This window comes from Hyperolius riggenbachi, chromosome 7 (genome assembly GCF_040937935.1).
Source record: "Hyperolius riggenbachi isolate aHypRig1 chromosome 7, aHypRig1.pri, whole genome shotgun sequence".
In the NCBI taxonomy this organism is placed as follows: Eukaryota; Metazoa; Chordata; class Amphibia; order Anura; family Hyperoliidae; genus Hyperolius; species Hyperolius riggenbachi.
The window spans coordinates 214484426-214510054 of record NC_090652.1 but is presented as its reverse complement, the minus strand read 5'-3'; the positions used below and the strand labels follow the sequence as shown (position 1 = coordinate 214510054).

General features: G+C 42.6%; 1 protein-coding gene across 1 annotated transcript in view; it reads right to left on the bottom strand.

The window, feature by feature from the left end:
* STRADB (STE20 related adaptor beta) overlaps window positions 1-25629 on the bottom strand; it is a 55837-nt gene that overhangs the window by 2564 nt on the left and 27644 nt on the right. The window contains exons 4-10 of the mRNA XM_068247361.1: window positions 23280-23382; window positions 22188-22309; window positions 20066-20174; window positions 18665-18788; window positions 14534-14705; window positions 6156-6260; window positions 2786-3030 (exon numbers count right to left, since the gene is read on the bottom strand). Of these exons, the coding sequence (XP_068103462.1) occupies window positions 2786-3030; window positions 6156-6260; window positions 14534-14705; window positions 18665-18788; window positions 20066-20174; window positions 22188-22309; window positions 23280-23382 (980 nt within the window). The remainder of the gene's footprint in view (window positions 1-2785; window positions 3031-6155; window positions 6261-14533; window positions 14706-18664; window positions 18789-20065; window positions 20175-22187; window positions 22310-23279; window positions 23383-25629) is intronic.

The window sequence follows — 25629 nt, the reverse complement described above, 5'->3', positions numbered from 1 at the left end:
CAGCTCACGTGGCAAAATACACGCTTGCTTTGTGGATTTTAAGAAGGCGTTTGACTCGGTGTGGCACCCAGGCCTTTTCCTAAAACTCCTAGAGAGCGGAATAGGAGGTAGAATCTATGATGTCATCAAGAGTTCATATACTGGGAACCAATGCAGTGTGAAAGTGGATGGGAAGAGAAGCGCGTTCTTCAAGCAGGGTCGAGGAGTCAGGCAGGGCTGCAGTTTGAGCCCAACGCTCTTTAACATATTCATTAACCAACTGGCTGTAGCCCTGGAATCCTCCCCAGCACCAGGCCTCCTCTTGCATGACCACGAGGTGAAGTTCCTGCTGTATGCAGATGATCTCCTGCTGCTCTCCCCAACAGAAAGGGGCCTACAGGACAGCCTGGCAGTACTGGAGAGTTTCTGCACCACATAGGCACTGCCCATCAACCCAAAGAAGACAAAAGTGATGGTGTTCCAGAGAAAAAATCTAAAAATGCCCACCTCCTCATTTATATTAAATGGCTGCCCACTGGAGATCACAAACAGTTACACCTACCTGGGGCTGGAAATAAACCAAACTGTGAGCTTTAAACCAGCAGTAGAGGCCCTGAAGGAAAAAGCCTGCAGAACGTTTTATGCCATCAGAAGGCAACTTTACCACCTAAAACCACCGGTGAGAGTCTGGGTAAAGATATTCAACAGCATCATCACCCCAATCCTGCTCTATAGCAGTGAGGTATGGGTCACCTACCCTGACCAATCAAAATGGGACTCTAGCTCAACAGAAATCTTCCATCTAGAGTTCTGCAAGTATCTTCTCCAAGTCCATCGCAGCACTTCGAACTCAGCTTGCCGGGCAGAGCTAGGCAGATTCCCACTATGGCTGACTATCCAGCAGAGGGCGCTCTCATACTGGGCGCATATACAGAGCAGCAACCCCAGCACTTACCACCATAAAGCCTCACTGAGCCAGGGTGGGGAGGCCATACCACGCGCTTTGAAACAAAACGTCAACAGCCAGCCCAGCCAAGACCACCAACACAGGCTGACAAAAGCCCAAATAAAAGGAATGATAGAAAGCTGCAAGGACCGATACCTAGAGGAATGGAGAAGTTACATAAAGAACTCCCAGAAACTCACTATCTACCAATCACTACAGAGGGAGTACACAATGGCTCCATATCTGGAGAGGCTACACCACCACAAAGATAGACAGGCCTTGAGCCTGTACCGTCTGAGCGCCCCCAACCTGGAGATAGAAACAGGACGACACAGACAGACATGGAAGCCCTGGGAGGAGAGACTGTGCAGGCAATGTGGGGGTCCTGGAGGATGAGGCCCACTTCCTGCTACACTGCAGCAAATATACACCGTTGAGGACCGCCTATTTCCAAAGACTCTCCGCCCACATCGCAGATTTCACCTCCACAGATGAGGAGAGGAAACTCTATATCCTACTGGGGGAAGAGGAAAAAACTGTGCAAATAGCTGCCCGATATGTCACGGCCTGCCACCAACTGAGAGGAACATGATAACACATGGACTGTATAACCCCATACTCCTCTCCCCTATGGACTGTATGCCTATACCCCCCTCCCCTATGGACTATATACCCCATCCCCCCCATACCATCCCTTACATCCTACTATGGACTGTATACCCATATCCTTCCCTTATTCCCACAATCCCCCTCCCCCACGTTAATGTTCTATTTTGCTTTGGCAATGCTAAATGTATTTGGTCCTGCCAATAAAGCTTTTTTGGATTTGGATTTGAAAGAAAGAGAGAGAGAGAGAGAGAGAAAGAGAGAGAGAGAGAGAAAGAGAGAGACATAGAAAGAGAGTGTGAGTGTGAGTGAGAGACAGAGATGCAACAATGCAAATAGCTGGGCTCCGTGAAGCTGGCCCCCTACAATCAACACCAGAAATAAAAATTCCATCATGCTTGGTTAGTGCTACATTTGTGGCCCATTTATGCTGCTTTCATTTTGAAGATAATAGCACTTATTTCCAAAACAATACCATCACACAGCCCCCATAGAACAACCTACAGACATGAAACTGGTATGGTAGGTAGTGCTCATTTGTGCTGCAAAAATAATCTATCTTTAATGGTTTTTGAGATATTAATTTTTTTTTATAAAAGTCAAAAGTTCACTCAGCCTTTGCGATGTTTTTAGGGGTTGAGTGAACTTTTGACCTTTATAAAGGTTGTTGTATGTATAAGAAGTGCTATTGTCTTTAAAATTAAAGCAGCACAAATCTTAATTTTTGCAGCACAAATGGGCACAAACATAGCACTAACCAAGCATGATGGAATTTTTATTTGCGCTGATTGTAGGGGGGCCAGCTTCATGGAGCCAAATACAGTAGCTGCCCGATATGTCACTGCCTACCACCAACTGAGAGGTACATGATACCTCGTGGACTGTATACCCCTTATACTGCCCCCTATACCCTTCCGGAAGTGTCGTGCTTTGAGTCAGCACTTCTGATTTTGAATGCGTTCAAGAAGGGAAGGGGCCTAAAGGTGTTTTACATTACTTTGTATCTGTGCACATTTTCTGAAGGGAAATGCATTTTGGTGCAACAAGAAACTTGCTTTGCCTTCACACAAACAAAAAAGGTCCCTGAGAATAAGGGTCCCTTCTAAAATTGGCATCTTGAAGGAAGACAATCCAGCAGTGAGGCCTGTAGGCACAAGCCTATAATGCCTAAGGGTAAATTGCCCTGTGAGTAATTATCACGATCATTACTTTCTTTACAGTATCAAGCAAAAGACACAATGAACAAATAAATACCTTTTCTCAGGATCCTGCTGTAGGCATATTTCTACCAGGTTTTGCAGGGCAGGTGAGAATGTCCTTGGAGAGGGGGTTCTCAGTCTGTCACTAGTCATAGTCTGAGTCATGCTTGCAGCAACTACACTTTCTCCAATTCCTGAGTCTACTCCAGAACGGGAAATCTTCAAGGGGGATTCTCCACCAAGAAAATGGTCTTCATAGAGAGGATTGTGAGGGGGACCTTTCAGTTTTTGTAGCAGCATCTAATAGTTAACAAACATTTTTCAGTTATAATATAGAACAAATCCAAATCTGGAATATGGAATTCAGTTCTGGGCACCACATTACAGGAAATATATTGCAGTTTTAGAGCAGGTGCAGAGACGAGCAACACAATTGATACGTGGGATGGAAGGTCTCGCTTACCAAGAAAGGTTAGATAAACTGGGTTTTATTCAGTCTAGAGAAAAGACGCCTTAGAGGGGATCTAATTAACATGTATAAATACATCAGAGGGCAATATAAAAGCTTGGCGGATGAGCTTTTTCTCCCTAGGCCTTCTCAAAGGCCTAGAGGACATGATCTGCGCATAGAGGAAAACCGCTTTAGCCATTTATTTAGGAAAGGGTTCTTTACAGTAAGAGTGATTAAGATGTGGAATGCATTGCCACAGGAAGTAGTTGTGGCAAATTCTATACCTGCATTTAAAGGGGGCTTAGATGCTTTCCTTGCGTTGAAAGACATCCATGGCTACAATTACAGTACTAGGTAATGCCCAGTGATGTTGATCCAGGGATTTTATCTGATTGTCATGTGGAGTCGGGAAGGAATTTTTTCCCTTTTGGGGCTAATTGGACCATGCCTTGTAAGGGTTTTTTGCCTTCCTCTGGATCAACAGGGATATGTGAGGGAGCAGGCTGGTGTACTGTGTTCTCTGGTTGAACTCGATGGATGTATGTCTTTTTTCAACCCAAATAACTATGTAACTATGTAATAGGCTAGAAAGCCTCCCTTTTAAGTTGGAGCTTGTGACAATGGAAGTGGAGACATCAGCTAAGGAATGGATAACTATTGTTTTTATGTACATTTTACTTCTACACTTGTGAGTGCACTACTTTATATTACTCTTTTATAAATAAAGTGTTATACTATGATAGTATGTTTCTGAGGTTTCCTAATGCTGAAATAATATTGCAAAGTGTGTGGAGGAGTCAGAGCAGCTATCAGGAAGTGGAGATGAAACTTCACCCTACATAAGTGATGGTACTACAGAGTTTGTTTCTGATGCTGGTGTGTAATGCAGTCAGCATATTAATCTGTTGAGCACACTGCATGCTTGTGCTGGCGGAGGAGTAATGTTTTTTAAATACTGTACGTGTGGTCTGAGGCACAACACTGAGCAAACAAGTGTGGTGACAGGAAAAAGTGTGTTACAGAGACACTGCACTATATTATGATTATGTGTTTTTTTTCTGAGCTATTATTATTATTATTAATCGTCTCCAAGTTTAGATATATCTGCAAGAGAACAGCCCATACCAATTAACAGAGAGTTATGATAACTCAACTGATTGTAGTGGAATTTTTCTGAGAGACAGTGGTCCTTGGGACTTGTCTGACCTGTCACTGTGTATGACTGTTTGAACGCGAAGCGCCAATTACAGATATTGTTTTAATATTAAGGTGGTACATCCTTTAGGTGCAGCGAGCCAGTAACAGTGTGTATATGCAAAGTGATTAAAGGGAACCTAAACTGAGAAGGATATAGATTTTTCTTTTTAAAGGAAACCTAAACTGAGAGGGATATGGATGTTTCTTTTTAAACAGTACCAGTTGCCTGGCAGTCCTGCTGATCTGTGTCTGCAGTAGTGGCTGAATCACACACCTGTAACAAGCATGCAGCTAATCCAGTCTGACTTCAGTCAGAGCACCTGATCTGCATGCTTGTTGAGGGGCTGTGGTTAAAAGTATTAGACACACAGGATCAGCAGGAGTGTCCGAAAACTGGTATTATTTTAAAAGAAAAAATCCATATCCTTCTCAGTTTAGGTTTCCTTTAAGTGTATTTATGTACTACTTACATGGTAGGAGCACAGAACACCATTGCATATTTTATGATTTAAAGAGGAGCTGTTAGGTATAAGGTCTCAGAGAAAATAAACACATATATCAGTAGCTAAAGATTGGCTGTACTTACATTACATATGCATTTCACTGTCCACGTTTGGATTTCACAGAATTTGTATATAGTATATGCAGAGATAGATGCTCCTGACAGCTCATGGCAGGCTCCATGTTTTTCTGTCAAATGTGTCGTCATGTCCTGCCTGCTTCCTGATCACAGATAAGCTGGTACTTGAATAACACAGTGTGCAGTGAATATTAATGAGCCATGTGGCTAGGAACAATAGCTGACTCCTGCAGTGTACTCTGCCTGGAGATTTATCAGTGCTACGCGCTGGACTGATTACAAGCTGCTGTAACGTCTCATTAGCAGCTGAGGGGAGGGCCCCAGAATGCTTTGCAGTTTAGTATGCGGCTTGCGTCCTTATGGGTCTATAACAGCCTTACTGATAAGCACACATCAAAGGTAACTGAGATTTTTATCTTCACTAATGGCTTTTGGGCTTCCTTCTAAACTGTTTAACACAGGAGAATAGAGGTTTAAATTAGCTTCTGCAGCCTGACAGTTACTCTTTAAGGTGGCCACACATCATACTATATTTTTTTTAATTTATTTTCAATTGAAGAATTACAATCAATATTTCTGATGGATTGTAACATTTGAAAAATCTGACCAATGTAACATACACACACGCACACGCATGCACACACACGTTCAATTTTTCTTCAATTATGAAAAAACAGGATTGAAAAATCTGAAACTGGCAATCTACCCTACACCATTCAATTTTCATAAAAGTTGATCTAAAAAATCCACCACTCCTGATCAATTTATATAGAAAACAAAAATGGAAAATTTGTCTCGAACAAATAATTGTTCTTTTAGATTTTTCTGCACAATCGACCGTTTTTATCAAAATACTGTAAAATCAGATAATTTTATTGTATCGTGTGCAGCCAGATTTACAGGGATTTAAGGTGGTCACACACCATACAATTTTTTTATATTTCTTTTCAATTCAAGATTTACAATCAATATTTCAGATTGATGGTAACATTTGAAAAATCTGACCAATGTACCACACGTGTGTTCAATTTTTCCCCAAATGTGAAAAAAAGGAAAAATGACAGCAAATATGAGTAGACAACTATTTATGACCCGGTTTTCACATTTAAAAGTAAAATGTACAATATTACACCTGATGGATTAATATGTTATGGTCTATAAACAAATGGGCAGTCAACAAAAATAAAAGTCTCTCACTTGAGTGCGGTGCATGTCCATAAATGGAACACGTCCAGTAGCTAATTCACAGGCGGTGATCCCCAGACTGTAGATGTCAGACTTCACATTGTACCCATAAAGGTCCTGATTAATAAAAACAAGACAATACTGTATTCATAGTAAACCAGCAAAAACTACACAAGTGAATCATCAACTCTCAGGAAGATAGTGTCATATTGCAACAGGATCTGGATAGGATGGCTATATGGGCACATAAATGGCAGATGAAATTCAATGTTGAAAAATGTAAAGTCATGCATTTTGGACGTACTAATGGTCTAGCACCATACAAAATAAAGGGGATACAGTTGGGGACATCAAACTTGGAGAAGGACTTAGGAGTACTCATCGACAACAAGTTAAATAATCGTACTCCATGCCAAGCCGCTGCAGCTAAAAACATTTTGGGATGCATTAAAAGGGAAATAAAAACTCGAGATGCTAGCATAATATTGCCCCTGTTTAACTCTCTAGTAAGGCCACATCTGGAATATGGAATTCAGTTCTGGGCACCACATTACAAAATAGATATTGCAGTTTTAGAGCAGGTGCAGAGACGAGCAACAAAATTGATACGTGGGATGGAAGGTCTCACTTACCAAGAAAGGTTAGATAAACTGGGTTTTATTCAGTCTAGAGAAAAGACGCCTTAGAGGGGATCTAATTAACATGTATAAATACATCAGAGGGCAATATAATAGCTTGGCAGATGAGCTTTTTGTCCCTAGGCCTTCTCAAAGGACTAAAGGACATGATCTGAGCATGGAGGAAAAACGTTTTAGCCATTTATTTTAGGAAAGGGTTCTTTACAGTAAGAGTGATTAAGATGTGGAATGCATTGCCACAGGAAGTCGTTATGGCAAACTCTATACCTGCATTTAAAGGGGGCTTAGATGTTTTCCTTGCGTTGAAAGACATCCATGGCTACAATTACTAGGTAATGCCTAATGATGTTGATCCAGGGATTTTATCTGATTGCCATCTGGAGTCGGGAAGGAATTTTTCCCTTTTGGGGCTAATTGAACCATGCCTTGTAACTATGGAAGGAAGCTTCCACTGCTAAACATTTGCCATATCTTCTGTCAAGGGGTAAACCTGGAAAACATATGTCAGTATCAGCAGGCCAGAAAACATAACACATTTGGCACTCTGAAGGCATAAATCTGTTATTAACCACTTCCTGCCAGATGACACAAAAATAAGTTACTGCACTCAACTCTCTACAAAATCATAGATAAGAGTTTATCTCTGAGCTAAGAAAAAAAGCCTGCAGAGTTGAAAAGGAATGATAATACCATATCCTCCTCCCGGGGAATTCAATGGCAGGACTAATGGGCAAACAAATGTAAAATAAACATTGCAGGAGAAAACGCAGAGATGCAACAGGTGAGTAGGGTATATACTGCGTTCCTAATACATGATGAAAACAAATGAACTATTTAAATAAACAAGAGAGATAGACAAATAAAATGTGGGGGTTTCATGCACAAAAGGACTGTTTACATTAAAGATATAATGAATGAAAGTGGATAAATTGTGTATTTTCTCACTTTTTTTCCTTTTAAAATACATAGGAAATAAGGTAATTACTAAAAAACAAATATTAGTGACAAAAGGCCTAATTTGTCCCCCCCCCCCAAAAAAAAAAACACACCAATATGTAGATCATTTAGTTGTGATAATTAGATAATGAGTGATACATTTATTGCCAAAGTAATCAGAGCTGTGCTAACACTATAAAAACAACCTTAGTGGGGAAGTGGTTATTAAGCACTCAATAATTGTCACCAAGAATCTTCATTGCTGATTGTTTAGTAACCTTTTTTGCGATAGATGTCCTTTAACCTCCCTGGTGGTAATGATGAGGCTGACTCATTGTTAAAAAAAAACTTACTACAATGGGTATAGACGAGTTAGGTTCATCCACGCTGAAAACAGGCCTGGAAAGAGTTATAATGTATGTATGTGCACCCCCTTCTCGCAGTAGGCACATATTACAGCATTACAGAAAATTCAAACTAATACCATACTGTATATTGTACAGAGAATGACTCTTATTGCCACACTGATCTGAACTCGACCGTGATGGACAATAACGACCACCATGGCTAAGAGTTGTGCAGCAGACCAGAATGTGTACAGTGTGGCCCAATGACGATCCCCAAAGATCTGTCATGTCGGGCCTTTAGCTATGCCTAAGCATGACCCAACGGCATTGTTCTTGGCACTTCCCCACCCGCTGGAAGCCGCTAAGTCAGATGCACTTGTCCTCCCTTTTCGCCCCCCCCCCCCCCCCCCCGCATCGCAAAAGAGGTGTCATCAGCCAAAGGCGACAGTGCACTAACATCACTGTACAAAAGTGTCATCGGCCTTTGCACACTATACGTCTTTTGCTATGCAGGGGGGAGAAACGATAAGCGTGTGTAATGGAGAAGTCTCTGGTGGTGGGACCAACGAGAACAATGCTATTGTGCTGTTCTCGGGTATTGCTAAAAATCTAACATGCTGCATCTTCATGCAATTGTTGTGCACCTGATGTAGTCACACTGGTCTGACCGTAATGACCACCCCCGCCATGGCGTTATGGTGCACCACTCAGAGTTTAGACCAGCGTGTGTATGGACCTTTAGGGCTGGTTCAGGCGGATGTCTCAATCACCTGCCCAGACTCCCGTCCAAATGCTTTTCTGCAAGCGTGAAGAAAAGCATTTGTCGACTTTCAGCAGCGATTCCCAGCGATGGTCATTTTTCATCCCGCAGGGGGACACAGGAGTATGGCGCTAATGGACCCCAGAACGACCAGACCCTCCTGCTAGAAAAAATAAAGATCAAAATGCTGCTTTTGCATAAACAGTGACATAAATGACGTGCAAGTGTGCATGTGAACTTGCCCTTAGTTGTTTTACCACACAAGAGACACCGTACGGTATTTATTTTTGCATCTGTAGATTTATTTCTTCATCCATATTTGAGGAGGATTTTTCTATTTGTGATTAAATAGCTATACGCAAGATGGATACTAGACCCTTGCTTGACAGATTTTAGCAAGTTGCAAGCAAACATTTAACGATAATTAATTGAACAAGTTTTTGCACAGCAATCCTGCAGAAATTGAATACTAGGGAGGTTAAAAAGTGCCTAAATCAAACTGTAAAAAAAATGCCATCTTGGCATGATCCTCTGGTCCCCCGCCGCAGCCCTGCAGGCTTCCTGCGTGGGCACAGGACGCCTGCAGGGGGCTAGTAGAAGGCCAAGGTGAGGGAAACTTTTTTTACAGTTTGATTTAGGTACACTTTAGAGGAAACCTAAAGTTACTAAAAGTTTCACTTACCTGGGGCTTCTGCCAGCTCACTGCAGCCGCCCTGTGCCTGGGCTGTCCAGGAGCAATCCTTCGGTCCTCCGCTGCGGCTAAGTTTTGTTATCACCAACTTGGAAGAGGACGGGCACTGCATTCTCGTCCTCATTCGCACTCCTGTCGCCGGGAATGTCCTGCGCAGTTTGAGAAAACCTCTTACGAGGACACAAACCTCTTACCAGGGCCATGCAGGGACGAGGGCGATAATGAAGCTTAGCCCTGGCGGGGGACCGGAGGATCGTTGCAGGACGGTGCAGGCACAGGGCAGCTGCAGGGGGCTGGCAGGAGCCCCACTGAAGTTGGAGGATGATATATTTATTTAACTTTAAACAATGCAAACTGCCGGGCTGTCTTGCTGATTCACTGCCTCTAACACGTTTACCCACGGACCCTGAACAAGCATACAGATAAGATGTTTCTGACTGGATTAGCTGCATGCTTGTTTCAGGTGTGTGATTTAGACACTACTGCAGTCAAAGAGATCAGCAGAATAGCCAAGCAACTGGAATTGGTTAAAATAAAATAAATGTGGCAACCTTCATATCCCTCTCAGTTTAGGTTTGCTTTAAAGCCCAACATCATGCACCCAAAAGACCTCGTGCTGGGAAACAGACACTGAAGATGGGTTACAATTTTAAACTGCAATCATCTATTTTCAATTACCACTGCAGTACTGGATTTTTGCCACAAAGAGGCACTGGCATGATATTTTCCCACATAATACTGAAGGTTTGTGCAAATCACCACAGGATATCTGCAGACTAGCTCTAGAGCAGAAGTAGGGATCTGCTATTTATAGAAAACCTCAACTGTGGCCCCTGAAATCAAGACAAGCCATGCACTGCAACCGATGAGTCAAGAATATACCCAACAATATTATTAGAAAAATAAAATACTTTTATCCAGGGGCGTAACTAAGACCCACCGGGCCCCCCTGCAGAAATTTTAAGCGGGCCCCCTCCCCCCCTCCAAGTCGTGTCAGAGGCTAGAGAGAGAAGTGTCCACGCTGGAGCGCACGGAAGGTATGTAGCTGCCGCTGCCCGCCGCTGCACATACATGGTTACTGAAGCTGGAGGGGAGCGCAGAGGGTAGAGCCCGAGGTGAGGGAGGAGGGGGACCGTCCCCCCTCCCAGCCGAGTGTGGCCATAGCTTTCCCCTCATGATGCGACCCCTCCAGCCCCCCAAAACGGCCCTGAGCGGGCCCCAGGGGCTGCAGCCCCCATTGTTACGCACATGCTTTTATCGGTGTTACAAGGAGTGTTAAAGCTACAGACAATAGGGAGAATTATGGCAGTCTTGCTGTGATGCATACCTCCCAACATATGGATACAAAAAAGGACACAAAGACACACCTCTGCCACACATTTAACCACGCCCCATTTTTTTAAAACCACGCCCCTCCCCTATACAGTTTCCCCCTCCATCCTATGCAGAGATTGGCGCATGGAGCGATGATAGGGAAGTTTTTTAATGAATAACCACAGCACACATATGTATTCAAGGATATAAATTAGAGCAAACAGCTCTACATGAAGAGTTATGAATATATTAAATAAGAAAATATAGATTGAAATGTGCAAAATATTAAATTCTTTATTTCTGGCAAAAAACTTCACATATCAGAAATGTTAACACAGTGCCTACAAGTGCATAACTAGTTCCAGGACTGTAAATGCACAAAATCACACAACTATCCCTAATTAAGGATCTTGCGCCACAATATGGGATATTAACCACTTTACCCCCGCGCGTACGTATTTCTCCGCCCCTTTTTCCATCCTTTAAAAACCAGGGACGGAGAGACACGTACTTTCCGCGTTCCCGACGCTGCCCGCGCTCCCGCTCGTAAACACGCCGCCCGCCGCTAGTAAACACGCCGCCGCCCGCTCGCCCAGAGATCAATGAACGGGAAAATCCATTCCCGTTCGTTGATCTAAGCCCCGCAATGATCAGCTGCTCTCCTATGGGCAGCGCGATCATTGTGAGAAAAAACTCACGTGTCCAGCCTCCTTATTCTTCCTCCAAGCTTCCGGAAGGAAGCTTGGAGGTCGCATTAAAACAAAAAGTTACTGTGGCCATCTTGTGGCCAAATAGTAAACTACACCCTACACATTTTTCACATACAAATAAATTAGTTTTACACATAAAATTAACTCATTACCTCCCACACTCCCCATTTTTTTTTTTTTTTTGTAATTAAAAAAAAATTAAAAAATTTACAATTAAAAAAAATACATAAATAGTTACCTTAGGGACTGAACTTTTTAAATATTTATGTCAAGAGGGTATAACACTGTTACTTTATAAACTATGGGCTTGTAATTAGGGATGGACGCAAAACTGAAAAAAATGCACCTTTATTTCCAAATAAAATATTGGCGCCAAACATTGTGATAGGGACATAATTTAAATGGTTTTATAACCGGGACAAAAGGGCAAATACGTTTCATGGGTTTTAATTACAGTAGCATGCATTATTTAAAAACTATAATGGCCGAAAACTGAAAAATAATTATTTTTTTCCCCACATTTTTCCTATTTTCCCATTAAAACACATTTAGAAAAAAATAATTCTTGGCATAATGTCCCACCTAAAGAAAGCCTAATTGGTGGTGAAAAAAACAAGATATAGTTCATTTCATTGCGATAAGTAATAATAAAGTTATAGACGAATGAATGGAAGGAGCGCTGAAAGGTGAAAATTGCTCTGGTGCTCAGGGGGTAAAACCCCTCAGTGGTGAAGTGGTTAATAAGGGCAATAGCACAGAGAAATGCAACCAATATGATTGATACATACAGGATTTCTAGCACTTCACAAGCATATTGAAAGATAAGATATCCACCTCACTATTCAGATGCTCTGTAACCAGATAGCCAAGGTAGAGATCCCGGTCTCACTCTATATCAACTTCAAAGAAATTCCTTGCTGAGCCTGGAGTTTTATGTTGTTGTGCTGCTGATGAAGTTCAGCGTGAGGCAGGGCTGCGGAGTGTGATTTGATACCTGTATTTTAGTGTTCTCTGCAAAGACTCTGGGCAGTGTAACAGTTAACTGCAAACTCTCCTGCTCTGTGAAAAGGTCGGGACGTTTGTCCAGTGCCCCGTGATGCAGTGATAGAGACTGCAAATCGTTAGTGTCAAGGAGAAACCGTGACACTTGGCCGGTCTGGTGATGTATATTATGTGGCAAAACTTCTGCTTCCTAGTTCTCCCTCCCATCCCAACTCTCAAAAAAGCCACAGAAATAGAAGGTGCCTCAACTAAGTTTCAAGCACAGGCCACAAAAAAATGCCAACCAAATCTATTGCAATATATACTGTATAAGAACTGATTTGCAATGAAAATATGCTTGCAAAATGATGCCCATCACACCAGTATTCTTTCAAAAAGCCTTAGATCAGTTCATCATCATATAGTATTATTACACAAACCCTGTCTCATAATTTAAAGGAAACCTGAGATATGAAGTATTGCAGAAGGTGCTGACCCATCGAGGGTTGGCAACCCTTACAGGTTGCCAGCGGGACCCTGGAGAGTTAAAAATACATTTTTTTCCTCTGGCCTCGAGAGTCCTTTATCCAGTGCCTTAGCATTGGAATCCCTTCCCTAGGACCCAGTCCTCCACTTCTCTCCAGGTTTGCTCATCACAACACTACGGCTCTTCCTAGAAGTCTGGCTAGTGAAACACCTCCCCCCCCTCCCCATTCATGCATCAGAATCCCCCCTCTCCTTCACACATTGGCAGAGTTGTGCGGCAGAACATTATATTTACCTGCTCCAGGGTGTGTCGGGGGTATTCAGTTATTCAGGTAGCCACGTGCTTTCTGCTTGAGGCTCCTGATACATGTCACTTGGTCAGAAGTTGGAAGTATACAGCATAGAGGCTGCTAAAAAAATGAAGGAGACCCAACACAATGCTGGAGCGGATAATCACTTTTGGTTTCACAACTCTGTAAAACTGGTAAGAAGAGTAGGCCCCCATGAATCCTGAGCCCTTCTGCTGTCACAGGGGTCGCAAGGGCTATAGTTACTCCCCTGGTCTCCAACCAGCCAGGGGTCCAAGGGCTATAGTTGCTCCCCTGGTCTCCAAACAGTCAGGGGTCACAAGGGTTATAAATACTCCCCTGGTCTGCAACCAGCTCTACTGTCTGTGGGCGACGTTGGGATAAGGAAAGGTTTGGTTGGCTCAGACTGCTAATCAACCCCACCAAGCAGTATCTGACATTCAGACAGGAAGTCAGTTGCACATTGCCCCCTGTGACCTGTGTATCCTCGGTTCAGGGGCAGTACGCCATGGCCAGTTTAGAGAATTGCTGTCCCATTTCTGGGTCTTTACCCATTTCCATTAGTTGCTCTGCTGCTGTAAATAAAATTATATGTTATGCAGGCTCTTTATTATGTTATCACTCTGCTGTTTATCACAAAAAGTCATTACCTCAGATTAACAATATAATCTAAATACATACTTCGATTTTCATTGCCCAAAACAATTCATCATGATCATTTCAGGTAAAACTCTAGAATATGTACAGGTTTTCCCTGAAGCTAGGCTACCGTACTTTCCCTGCAGAGGGAGACCTGCGTCTCTCCCTCCTTTTCCTTTCCAGGATGCTAGGCAGAGTTAAGTGTCATGCCTGTGAAACTGGGGATAAATCATCACCCAAAACGATCAAGGGATTTAAAATATACACATAACTTTAGGGATGGGAATCAGTACAGTAAAACAAAGAGACATCAAATGGCTCACCAAATCAGCCAGTTGGATTTTTTAAGTGTGTGCCGTGTGAGCGTGTACATGTGTGTGGAAGATCTTAAAGCAATTGAATGATACCGTATTGTCATCTAAATATAGTACTCAATATAAAGGAAATCATAAGAGACTGGGATATAAAGAATTTAGTTGATGACTTAGATTCAAAATAAATGGTCAGATAACTTTCATAGAACAGAAACAATTCATAACAGAACATCTTTTAGTTATGTTTAGCATGTGTCCGGACTGACCTGTCTGAGTAGCTCAGGACTTAGCCAAGGAAGCATTGCAGTGTTAAAACTAGGGAAATCAAATGCCACCTTTTCTCTTTCACCACTTCTCACCATACAGTAGAGATGACCAAGTCCAGAAAGAGACACAAGACCTTCATCTGAGATCAGGATGTGACTCCCTTTCACACTCCTAGAACACAGCACATTGAAAAGTTTTGTAGTGTTTTTCACATAAAAAGGCTTACTTAGTTACATTTTCTTTAGTAAAGAACATAAACCACACAGACATTTACAATATATAATCTAAATTTACCATAATGCTATGTGGATCCTATACAAATGTTCCATTATCAGAAGTAGGCCTCTTTTCCACGGGTGGCTAAATTGCGCACTTGTTAGGAAGTTCAACCTACCGGCTGCTGGCCACAAGTGCATTTTGACTGCAACTTCATGTAGCCAAATGGCAGAATTTGGTAACACTGTATAAGTCACAATTGAGAGGTGGTGGGGTGACCCTGTGTTGCATCTGAGGATGGCAACCACCTGGCTCAGGTGCCACTCCATGGCAAGCCATCTGTCAACCCACCTGTGCTGTGTGCTAGCAAGCTCCAGGCCATTAAATGGGAGTAGCTGTCAGGTGGTAAATTCACCACCTTCAGCTGCTCCTGCAAAAAAGGCCCTAGGCTAATTATAATCTTGAGTGCTGTGGATGGTGACAATGCATAGCATTATTATGACATGTCCGTAAAAAACGTGCATGCAGCCACTTTGTGTAGCATTAGACACTAGGCAGAACAGACATGTTGGCACATGTTTGAACGGATCTTATGTTTAAAGAGAAACTGTCAGGCTGCAGAAGCTAATTTAAACCTCTATTCTCCTGTGTTAAACAGTTTAGAAGGAAGCCCAAAAGCCATTAGTGAAGATAAAAATCTCAGTTACCTTTGATGTGTGCTTATCAGCAAGGCTGTTATAGACCCAAGAGGACGCAAGCCGCATACTATACTGCAAAGCATTCTGGGGCCCTCCCCTCGGCTGCTAATGAGACGTTACAGCAGCTTGTAATCAGTCCAGCGCGTAGCACTGATAAATCTCCGGGCAGAGTACACTGCAGGAGTCAGCTATTGTTCCTAGCCACATGGCTCATTAATATTCACTGCACACTGTGTTATTCAGTACCAGCTTATCTGTGATCAGGAAGCAGGCAGGACATGACGACACATTTGACAGAAAAACATGGAGCCTGCCATGAGCTGTCAGGAGCATCTATCTCTGCATATACTATATACAAATTCTGTGAAATCCAAACGTGGACAGTGAAATGCATATGTAATGTAAGTACAGCCAATCTTTAGCTACTGATATATGTGTTTATTTTCTCTGAGACCTTTTACCTAACAGCTCCTCTTTAACATATGATCTGCCAGCATGTCCGTTGTGGTCTGTTCCCTGAAACAAACCACATTGCTTTGTAATGTGGACCAGCCCTAAAAAACTTACAGTAACACACAGCAAAATATGATGTAAGCCACAAGCAGTAAAGAGCAACCAGTAATAGATATCACTTATTGCATCTAAAAGCTTTTAAAGAACTGCCCGTATAAAGTTACACCATTATCATGACTCTTCGGTAATCACTTTCATTTCTGATTTCAGTATAGGTTTAAAAAGGTTTAGTGAACACAATTCCACAACAAAACTTAAAAAAAAAACTCCAAACAAAATTTTGGCTGAATATGTACTAATGTACAAAGGATGGAGTTTCTCTATTCGGTGCTCAGTTATACTGACACAGAAAAAATGATAATATTTTGAAGACTAGCGGAATGTGCTTATTAACCACTTGAGGACCGCAGTGTTAAACCCCCCTAAAGATCAGGCCATTTTTCATGAAATAGGCCACTGCAGCTTTAAGGCCTCGCTGCAGGGCCATGCATGTCAGCACATAAGTGATCCCCCCCTTTTCTCCCCACCAACAGAGCTTTCTGTTGGTGGGGTCTGATCGCTCTCCCAATGTTTATTTATTTTTTGGTCAATATTTCTTTTCTTTTTTATTTATTTATTAAATTTGTGTATATATATATATTTTTTAATTTCCCTCTCCCTCCCTCCCAGTGTCAGCCAATTACAGCGATCGGCTGTGATGGGCTTCAGCCTATCACAGCGGATCGCTTTTAAGTGCCCCCAGGGGGACAGCCACGTCACACGGCTGTCTCCAGTACAGCGCTGCCTTAGATCGCAGCACTGTACCATGTAAATAGACAGCGGTTTCACCGTCTAACAGTCTCCTAGCGGCGATCGCCACTGGGAGACTGTAGACGGAGTGGAGCTCTGCCTCCCAAATGGAGATGCGTGCGCCGATGCAAAACAGGCCCCCAGGACCTTACGCCGATCGGCGTTAGGCGGTCCTGGGGCTGCCGCAGTGGCCACGCCCATCGGCGTGATGCGGTCGGCTAGTGGTTAAAAGTCATTTCCAGTGAACTAATCTTAAGGCCTATTGCAAAAAGTCCATAGGCAGAGCTTTGGCCTTTAGCTCTGCCTCTGCTAGAGTCAATCTGCACGCAGATCACCGCCTCTCCCTGCCCCTCTCTGTGAAAGAAGACTGAGAGGGGCGGGAGGAGGCGGAGATCTGCGCAGATTGACAGAGTAGAGGCAGAGCTACAGCCCAAAGCTCTGCCTCTATATGGAAGCGCTCCCCTAATCTTCCCCTGGGAATTTCGGGGGGATTAATTGAGACTGCAGCCGCGGGGATGCGGCGTTTCAGGTAGGGCAATCATGCCTAACAGGATTGTCAAATAAGAACAGTGATTTAGGGAGGCTTCAGACTCTCTTTAACTCTTCCTGTACTGGAAAGAACATGAGACTCTTTTCTTTGATATTAATGTTCTACTTCTTAGCTTGTATTACACATAAAATTCATTCTCTCATAAGTTTATTTTCACTTCAGGTTTTGTTTTAAACCTTAGTCCACTTTACTTGAAATATCCATATAAAATATTATCTTTACACAAGCCCTTTTATGAGATAATGTTAGTAAATATTACCTTCCCCCTTTCACTCTTAATACTAACCTTCGCTTCTCCTAACGCTAACTTACCTCATCGCCATAACGCTGCATCAAATAGAAGAAATTTGGCTGTGTGATAGCCAAGTGCTCATAACCACTATATGAAGTCAGCTACAATGTACACCAAGCTCTGCCCCACCACTTCTCCTTCTGCTCAGCTACGCAATAGTCTAAGTGGCCACAGCAATTTGAAATTCAGCCGATAGCCAAGTGCATGGCTATCTCTTTGGCAAGAGCCACTATTGTGCGTCCAAAGTCATTTATTGATAAACTGTTGAAAGAAAATGTTGAAAATCTCCTGCCGGGTGGGCAGAAAAAGGATGAGAAAGTGAATGATGGTTACAAAGTGCTGTACTGCATCAAGCTGGTTTGACTGTTTGGCAGGGAACACACTTGACTTTCAGTTTTCCGCGCGCGTTTTTCTGCATACTTTTTCTGCACACTGTGTTTCTATGCAGGAAAACGTGCGCGTTTTTTCACTGCAGCTGATGTAATTGATACAGAAAACTGCCAAAATGTGCAGAGTCATCATGCAGAATGTCAGTTTTTTTTCTGCGTGCGAACAACACAGTAAGTGTGCACTAGCCCATTGATTAACAGGAGTTCTCAGTTTTTCTGTGCAGAAAACGCGTACGAAAACTCAAGTGTGTTCCCTGCCTTTCACGATTAGAGTTCTGCTAAAATGTAAATAAGAGCAAGTAGTCAAGGTGTAGGTTGTAGGGTATTGCTCACTACCCAGCTAAGCTTTAGAGTACTTTGTACAGACTCGCACTGAATAGGAAGACGGACGAAAGCTCCCCAGATCTTTATCAGAAAAAAAGTGGCAGAAATGGTCATACAGTATAATAAATGCATGCATTATATACAAGTGGTTTTTGAACAATCACGTCCACAGCACTGTTCAGTTAGTTACCAGACAGCAACAGGCATCATTTCTGCCACCTATACAGGATTACTACTAATTGATGACTGTGTAACATAACAATCCAATACTTGTGTGAAAGACACAATAAAATTCCCCTGATAACAGTTGTGGCAGAAATAGTAGAATAATAATACATAGCAGGCATTATTTAGCCTACCTGTGAATGTATCCGTTTTGATGCAGATAATGTAATCCTTTTAATGTTCCATACAAAAGGTTTCCTATTAAAGCTTCATTCATACCTTCAGGATAATAGGACTTCAGGAGGCTGCTGGCAGACCCTGCAGAGGACAGACGTTAAATGATAAAACAAAAGCCAAAACAGTTCCAATTTGGGAGATGAGGGCAATCTGACACATCTACTAGCAATACTAACCATGAGGGCCCATTCACACTTGCAAACGCAAAACGCTAGTGTCTTGCGCAGGCAATTTTTCACTGTACACTTTTGCGATTTGAGTGATCGCGCGATTACCACTTTATTAGCATTGTAATCATGATCTCTCTAAAATCACGGAAAAATGATGCAGGTAGAGCGTTTAGTGATCAGCACTAATTGCGAATCGCCGGCGATCATGGCAGTGACATCACTGCCATATAGTTAACATTGCACAAGTGCTTTAAAAAGCGATAGCGATTAGCAGTAATCACCCGCTAATCGCCCCAGTGTGAATGGGCCCTTACTTGCATTAATGTATGGCAACTATGAAGCTGCATTATGCAGGTTCAGAGGCATAATGGGGATTCCAAAGAATATTTAGGGGACTGTGTAAACATTCAGTCAGCGGAATCAGACTACACTATGACCACCTAACCTTTTAACACATTCTAGGTCAGGCCCAGCGCACACCTGTGACAATATGTGTAATCTGCTACACAATTTACATTGGCAGAGCGTTTAGGGAAATCGCTAGCGATTGAAAGTGCTCCCTAACGCTCAAAAAAACGCTGTAGTGGGTTCCAGGCCTAACATAGGTTCAGGTTCCTAATATTTGCAGGGACTAAGGGTGCATATGCACATACAATTTTGCTTGGCCAATTTTACCACTTTCGCGTAGTATGATGGCCTACAGATTTTAAATACTAGTGTAAGAACAGATTGTGTAGGTAAGCTTTCATACTACACGGAGGTGGTAAAATTGGCCACTGATTGGCCAATCAAAATTGGATACGTGTACGCACCCTAAGAGAATTAGTGGAATTCACTCCATGACTACAGGAGACAAAATAAAGCGGTGTAGAATAAATGCTTTATGTCCACAGAAGAAGGTGAAAGGGGCAGAAATAATTTTTATTATAGACTTCAAACCATATATAAATCTGTTAAATACAACTGCTGTAAATCAATGCACACTTAAATCAATACAATGCATTAAATTATATGTAAAGAACAATGACAAGCTAAAACCAAGCTGTAATATATTAAATCATTTATCCAAGAACTTCTATGGTATTAAACGTCAACATCTTTATTCTTCTCTTTGCTCAATACTGAAGACATTAGCAGATGTATAGAATAAAAACTGTTCTGTGATGCAATAAAGTATTGATCACTCACCATATGCCATAAAGGGTTGAATAACCCAAAGCCATGTCCCCACGGTAAACATCCTCCAAGAAAGGAAAACATTTGGATGACGAAAAAATGAAGACATAACCACTTCATTCTGAAAGAGTACAAGTGATATCTGCTCAATATGCTGTGGACAATTCAAGAATTCAGGAAGAGCTTACATACAACTATTCATATATGAGAGAGACAGAGAGTGAGAGAGAGACACTATTTTTTCACCAACATGTTTTTTTTTTTTGGGGGGGGGGGGGGAGAGAAAGAGGATCACCAAGAGGAATAGCTAAAGGTGACCATACACAAATTGATTTGCCCATTTGATAATGTGGCCATACAATGATCAACATGGCCAACAGATAGAGCTCTCTCTGATCATTATCTGATCAGAGAGTAATCTATCTGCTTGATTGCCTTCACACACTACACACAGATATTCAATTAATTTCAGCATGAAAATCTGTGTGCGCCTGCCGGGTCTCCTTCCTCCAGACTGTGCGATCCCAGTCTATGCTCTACCCGCCGGTTTCGCCTTCACTTCTGAGTCCTGGGTGCCTGTGTAATGTACTGCAGAGTTTCTAGTATTTGGGCTCTGCATTACGCCACACAGGTGCCCAGGGACACGTAAGTGAAGACAGAAAAAAGCAGTCAGTGGGGAGATAAGGAACAGCACCATGGACAGGTGAGAGTAGCTTTGTCGGTCGTCGAATCGAGCGCAGCTAGTGACACGCTATCAATCCTCCGCCAATCAACCAAAATTCTTCCTGACTCTATACACTGGATTAAAGTCTGAGGGCCGATAACAGCTGCCTCAGCTGGTAATCTGGGGTGTTTACAGTAGCCCCCCGGTCCCCACATGGCCAGCAATCCTCCAGGTGGATCAACTTGGCAAAGTAACAGCCAATGCCTCAGTTCATGCCACTTACCCCACCCACCCCATGACATCACATCCACGCTGCTCAGTTGGCCCTCCGCCTCCATGCATTAGAACAGAACACATCTTTATTGTTGCACAAAAACTAATTTTGTGAATGGTTTTGAGTGAGTACGGGGGTTAATATGGATACAATTTTGTTATTTTGAAGAGAGCTGCACGGTTACACTTGTTATAGAAGGATATTACCAGCCTTGTGATGAAGGATCACGTCCATTCACCTGTCATGGGGGGGCCTGACAATATTTGTAAGGAAGGAGAAATGTCACCCTACCCTAGGGGAGGGGAGTGTTGGCTGACAAAACTTGCTACTGCCTGCAAACATGGTCATTCTTGCTACTGTTAGAGTATGTGTTTGTGCGTTTGTTGGTGGTGATTGGGGGATAAATGAGGATATGGCTATACTAGTGCACTTGTTAGAGGTAGGCCATGGTCATACATGTTATAGGCAGAAGGAAACATGGCTATATTTGTTAAAGAGAATCTGTATTGTTAAAATCACACAAAAGTAAACATACCAGTGTGTTAGGGGACATCTCCTATTACCCTCTGTCACAATTTCGCCCCTCCTCGCCGCATTAAAAGTGGTTAAAAACAGTTTTAAAAAGTTTGTTTATAAACAAACAAAATGGCCACCAAAACAGGAAGTAGGTTGATGTACAGTATGTCCACACATAGAAAATACATCCATACACAAGCAGGCTGTATGCAGCCTTCCTTTTGAATCTCAAGAGATCATTTGTGTGTTTCTTTCCCCCCTGAGGGGGCAGTTCATAGCAGAACCACAACACTGAAGAACTTGGCAGCCTTCCAGACACAGGCTGACAAGTCTGACAGGGGAAAGATACATTGATTTATTACAGAGACTGTGATAGTACAAAGTGCTGCAGTAAGCCAGAACACATTAGAATAGCTTTTGGAACTTGTAGGATGATAAAAAACAGGATGCAATTTTTGTTACGGAGTCTCTTTAAGTGAGAGACACGAACTACTTTTACACTTTTTTTTATGCTTGTTGACAGATGTACCGTTTACAGTATTATTAAATTCCCAAATCACCTTCCATCCACAGCTGTGTTAAAAAAGTTATCATGTAAGAGAAGCGTCTGACTGTCACTGTGCCAGCTTCCAAACACCATGATAAAATAATCCATTCGGGTAAATGACATTCTACATTACCTGTATGAATTTAACATGTTCGTCCGAGCAGTCATCTAGATCAGTGAGTCGAACTGTGACTGGTGCTCCTGTAGGAGTATGTTGAGCGAGGTAGACTGTAGTTAAATTGTTGAAGCCTTTTCCTGTATGACCCAAGTGAATATATAGTTAAGTAAGGTGTTACAGAACATACATAATGTTTTCTGAGAACAGCTTAAACAAAGCAGTGTAAGCTCTCATGAACCGCTTACTTGGGGGGGAAAAAACTAATATCCCACTCTTGTCCACCAAGTCATCTACACAAATACTGTACATCCCCATTAAAACAAAGACCAACTAATCCCAGACAGCAAATTAGATGTCAGGGTAATTGAGGCAGAGGATCATCGGGATAGACAGGCAACTGATATCATTTAAAAGTAAATAAATATGACAGCCTCCATATCCCTCTCATTACAGTTGTACTTTAAGAACGAACCTGCAGTCCCTATCTCTCTTGTCTAACAGAACTTGTTAACTGGGGGACTACCTGTATACACTATACATATACTTTACTAATCTGATAGGTTTATACTGCTCAATGCTGCACAAAAGGATTGGTCCCAGTAGACTGGAAGTTTTATTGAATAGCAATATAACAGGGACAAAATATTAGACATCTAAACTGAAGTTACTGAATGTGCCAGATAATCCGACCCATTTAGTTGTCTTCAAAATAAAGGTGAGAGCAAGAGAGTGTACATCAAACCATGGGCACAGTAGCCATCGCAATCCCAGATCGCCACGAGTAGTGGTCCCCGGTATGTTATTGTTGCCAGGTGGGTGGGCACCAGTCAATCCGTTAGGAAGTCCTAACTCTCACGAAGCTGCTTTGAGCAGCAAACTCTGCGAGCGGAGAGATCACAGGCTTAAGATGCTGTCGGCAATCGCTGCCGTTCTCACAGTTACTGCCGCCCCTCGCGCAGGTCAGCAGTTACCTCCAGCACCTCATGAATGGTGTGCAACACCTACTCTGCTGCTGTATGTCTTCAGATGAAGGGATTGCAAATACATGGATAGTAGAGACTAATCTGATACTGCATAGTGAATGTGTGTATATAGAACACTAAGTACCAAGTTCCTCTTGGAGTTCATAGCTGGAGGCTTCATTGGTGCATACTGGCATGTCATGACCTCCAAGCACAGGAGGAATCCAGCACTGCGGCAGCTCACCTGCCTGGAAGTAAAGAACAGAATATGTTAGAGTATTCAAATACCACTCACTTACATTTCAATATCTATGATAAATATCAGCATTTAGCAGATTTCTTCAAACCCACTCTATTTACTTGTAAAGGCAAATTAGTGGGGATAGGGGGAAACTGAGCCATCCATGAATTAACTTTAAAGCATGTATTTTAAGGCTTTATTGCGAACTGTCAGATGATAGCGAAGTATCCTTGAATAGTTCACATCTACAACCCTCAAATGGGAATGCAGTGAGGTTTCAGCATGGTGGGAAATCCTTCAGCCTACCAGCAGAAGTGTGTGGTCTGTGCTCAGTGCAAATGAAACTTGTGTATGTTGATGGCATAATAGTGGCTTGTAAACTCTAATATGAAAATCAAAATTTAAATTACTTTAATGCTGGGAGTGAAATGTCACAAGGTGCGAGACAAAGTCAGCACTCCAGGACAGGTCTGGTTCTATCTCACTCCAAGGGACCCATTACCAGTTCACAAACTGTGACATTAGCTCTCAGGCATTGCAACTGTTTGGTAGACAGCAAACTATCTATCCTTAGGGTGCATACACACATCAGACTATAGTCTTTGGAAACTGAAAGATCACAGACCATTCTTACCACCATTCATGTAGTATGAGAGCCATACTCTACACAGTCTTTTCTATGGAGCTGAACTCCACATCAGAAAAAAATCTTTGCAAGATGCTGCACACACAGATGCTGTACAGACACAAAAGATCAGTATCTGCAAAAGATCTGTTCCTGCCAAAAATCCATTCCTGCAAATTGCAATGATAGTCTATGAGATCTGCAGATCATCATACACACATGATTTAACTGACATTCATCTGCAGATCAAGCAATCATCCACAGATCTGAAAATCCATCCTGGTGGATCTGATCTGCAGATGAATGTCAGTTAAATCATGTGTGTATGATGATCTGCAGATCTCATAGACTATCATTGCAATTTGCAGGAACGGATTTTTGGCAGGAACAGATCTTTTGCAGATACTGATCTTTTGTGTCTGTACAGCATCTGTGTGTGCAGCATCTTGCAAAGATTTTTTTCTGATGTGGAGTTCAGCTCCATAGAAAAGACTGTGTAGAGTATGGCTCTCATACTACATGAAGGGTGGTAAGCAGGGCTGTGGAGTCGGTCCAAAAATCCACCGACTCCGACTGCTCAGTTTAGGATTCCACCGACTCCGACTCCTCGACTCCGACTCCTCTAATTTGCATATTACAATTTTGTTGATTAAAAGTATGTAACATGAAATTCGTCTCTTAACTGGCAACGCTTAGGAATTTTACAAGACAATTGGAGTGCGAAGGATATGTAGACTACTATATTTATTCCCTTTAGACTAAAACTAGTCCTTGGTAAGAGTACTTGTAAAAGGTACAAACCGGAACAAAGAACATCTATCAGGCCCTAGGCAATGTAAGTGTGGGTACATGTAAGAGTGATGTGCAGGTACTCTGCAGGGGAATGAGGAGATTCTTCCTCTATTACACATTCTTCATGCACAATCTGAGCATGGATCAGGCCCTAGGCAATGTGACTGTGGGTACATGTAAGAGTGATGTGCAGGTACTCTGCAGGGGAATGAGGAGATTCTTCCTCTATTACACATCTGAACATGGATCAGGCCCTAGGCAATGTGACTGTGGGTACTGTGGGTACTTCTTCCTCTATTACACATTCTTCATGCACAATCTGAACAAGGTTTATGGGTGACAGACAACACCTCTGTGTTCAATGTGCACAACATTCTCAGTGGATTCCCTGCAGCTCTGTGGAGAGTGCATATGTAGAGTATAGTACTACTGTGTAACAAAGTAAACCTGAGACAGATGAAATTTAAGTTTTATACATACCTGGGGCTTCCTCCAGCCGCCTTCAGGATAATCAGTCCCTCGTTGTCCTCCTCCACCACCTGGATCTTCTGCTATGAGTCCAGGTACTTGAGCCAGTCGGGCGTAGTGCGCATGCACACACTCCGCTGCCAGGAGCATACTACACCTGTGCAGCACTATTGCGCAGGTGCAGAATGTTCCTGGCTGTGGAAGCGGCATGCGGCCAGACAGCGCTGACTGGCTGAATTACCAGGACTCATAGCAGAAGATCCGGGTGGTTGAGGATAGCGAGGGACTGATTAGCCTGAAGGGGGCTGGAGGAAGCCCCAGGTATGTATAAAACTTTACTTTTCATCCGTCTCAGGTACCCTTTAATTT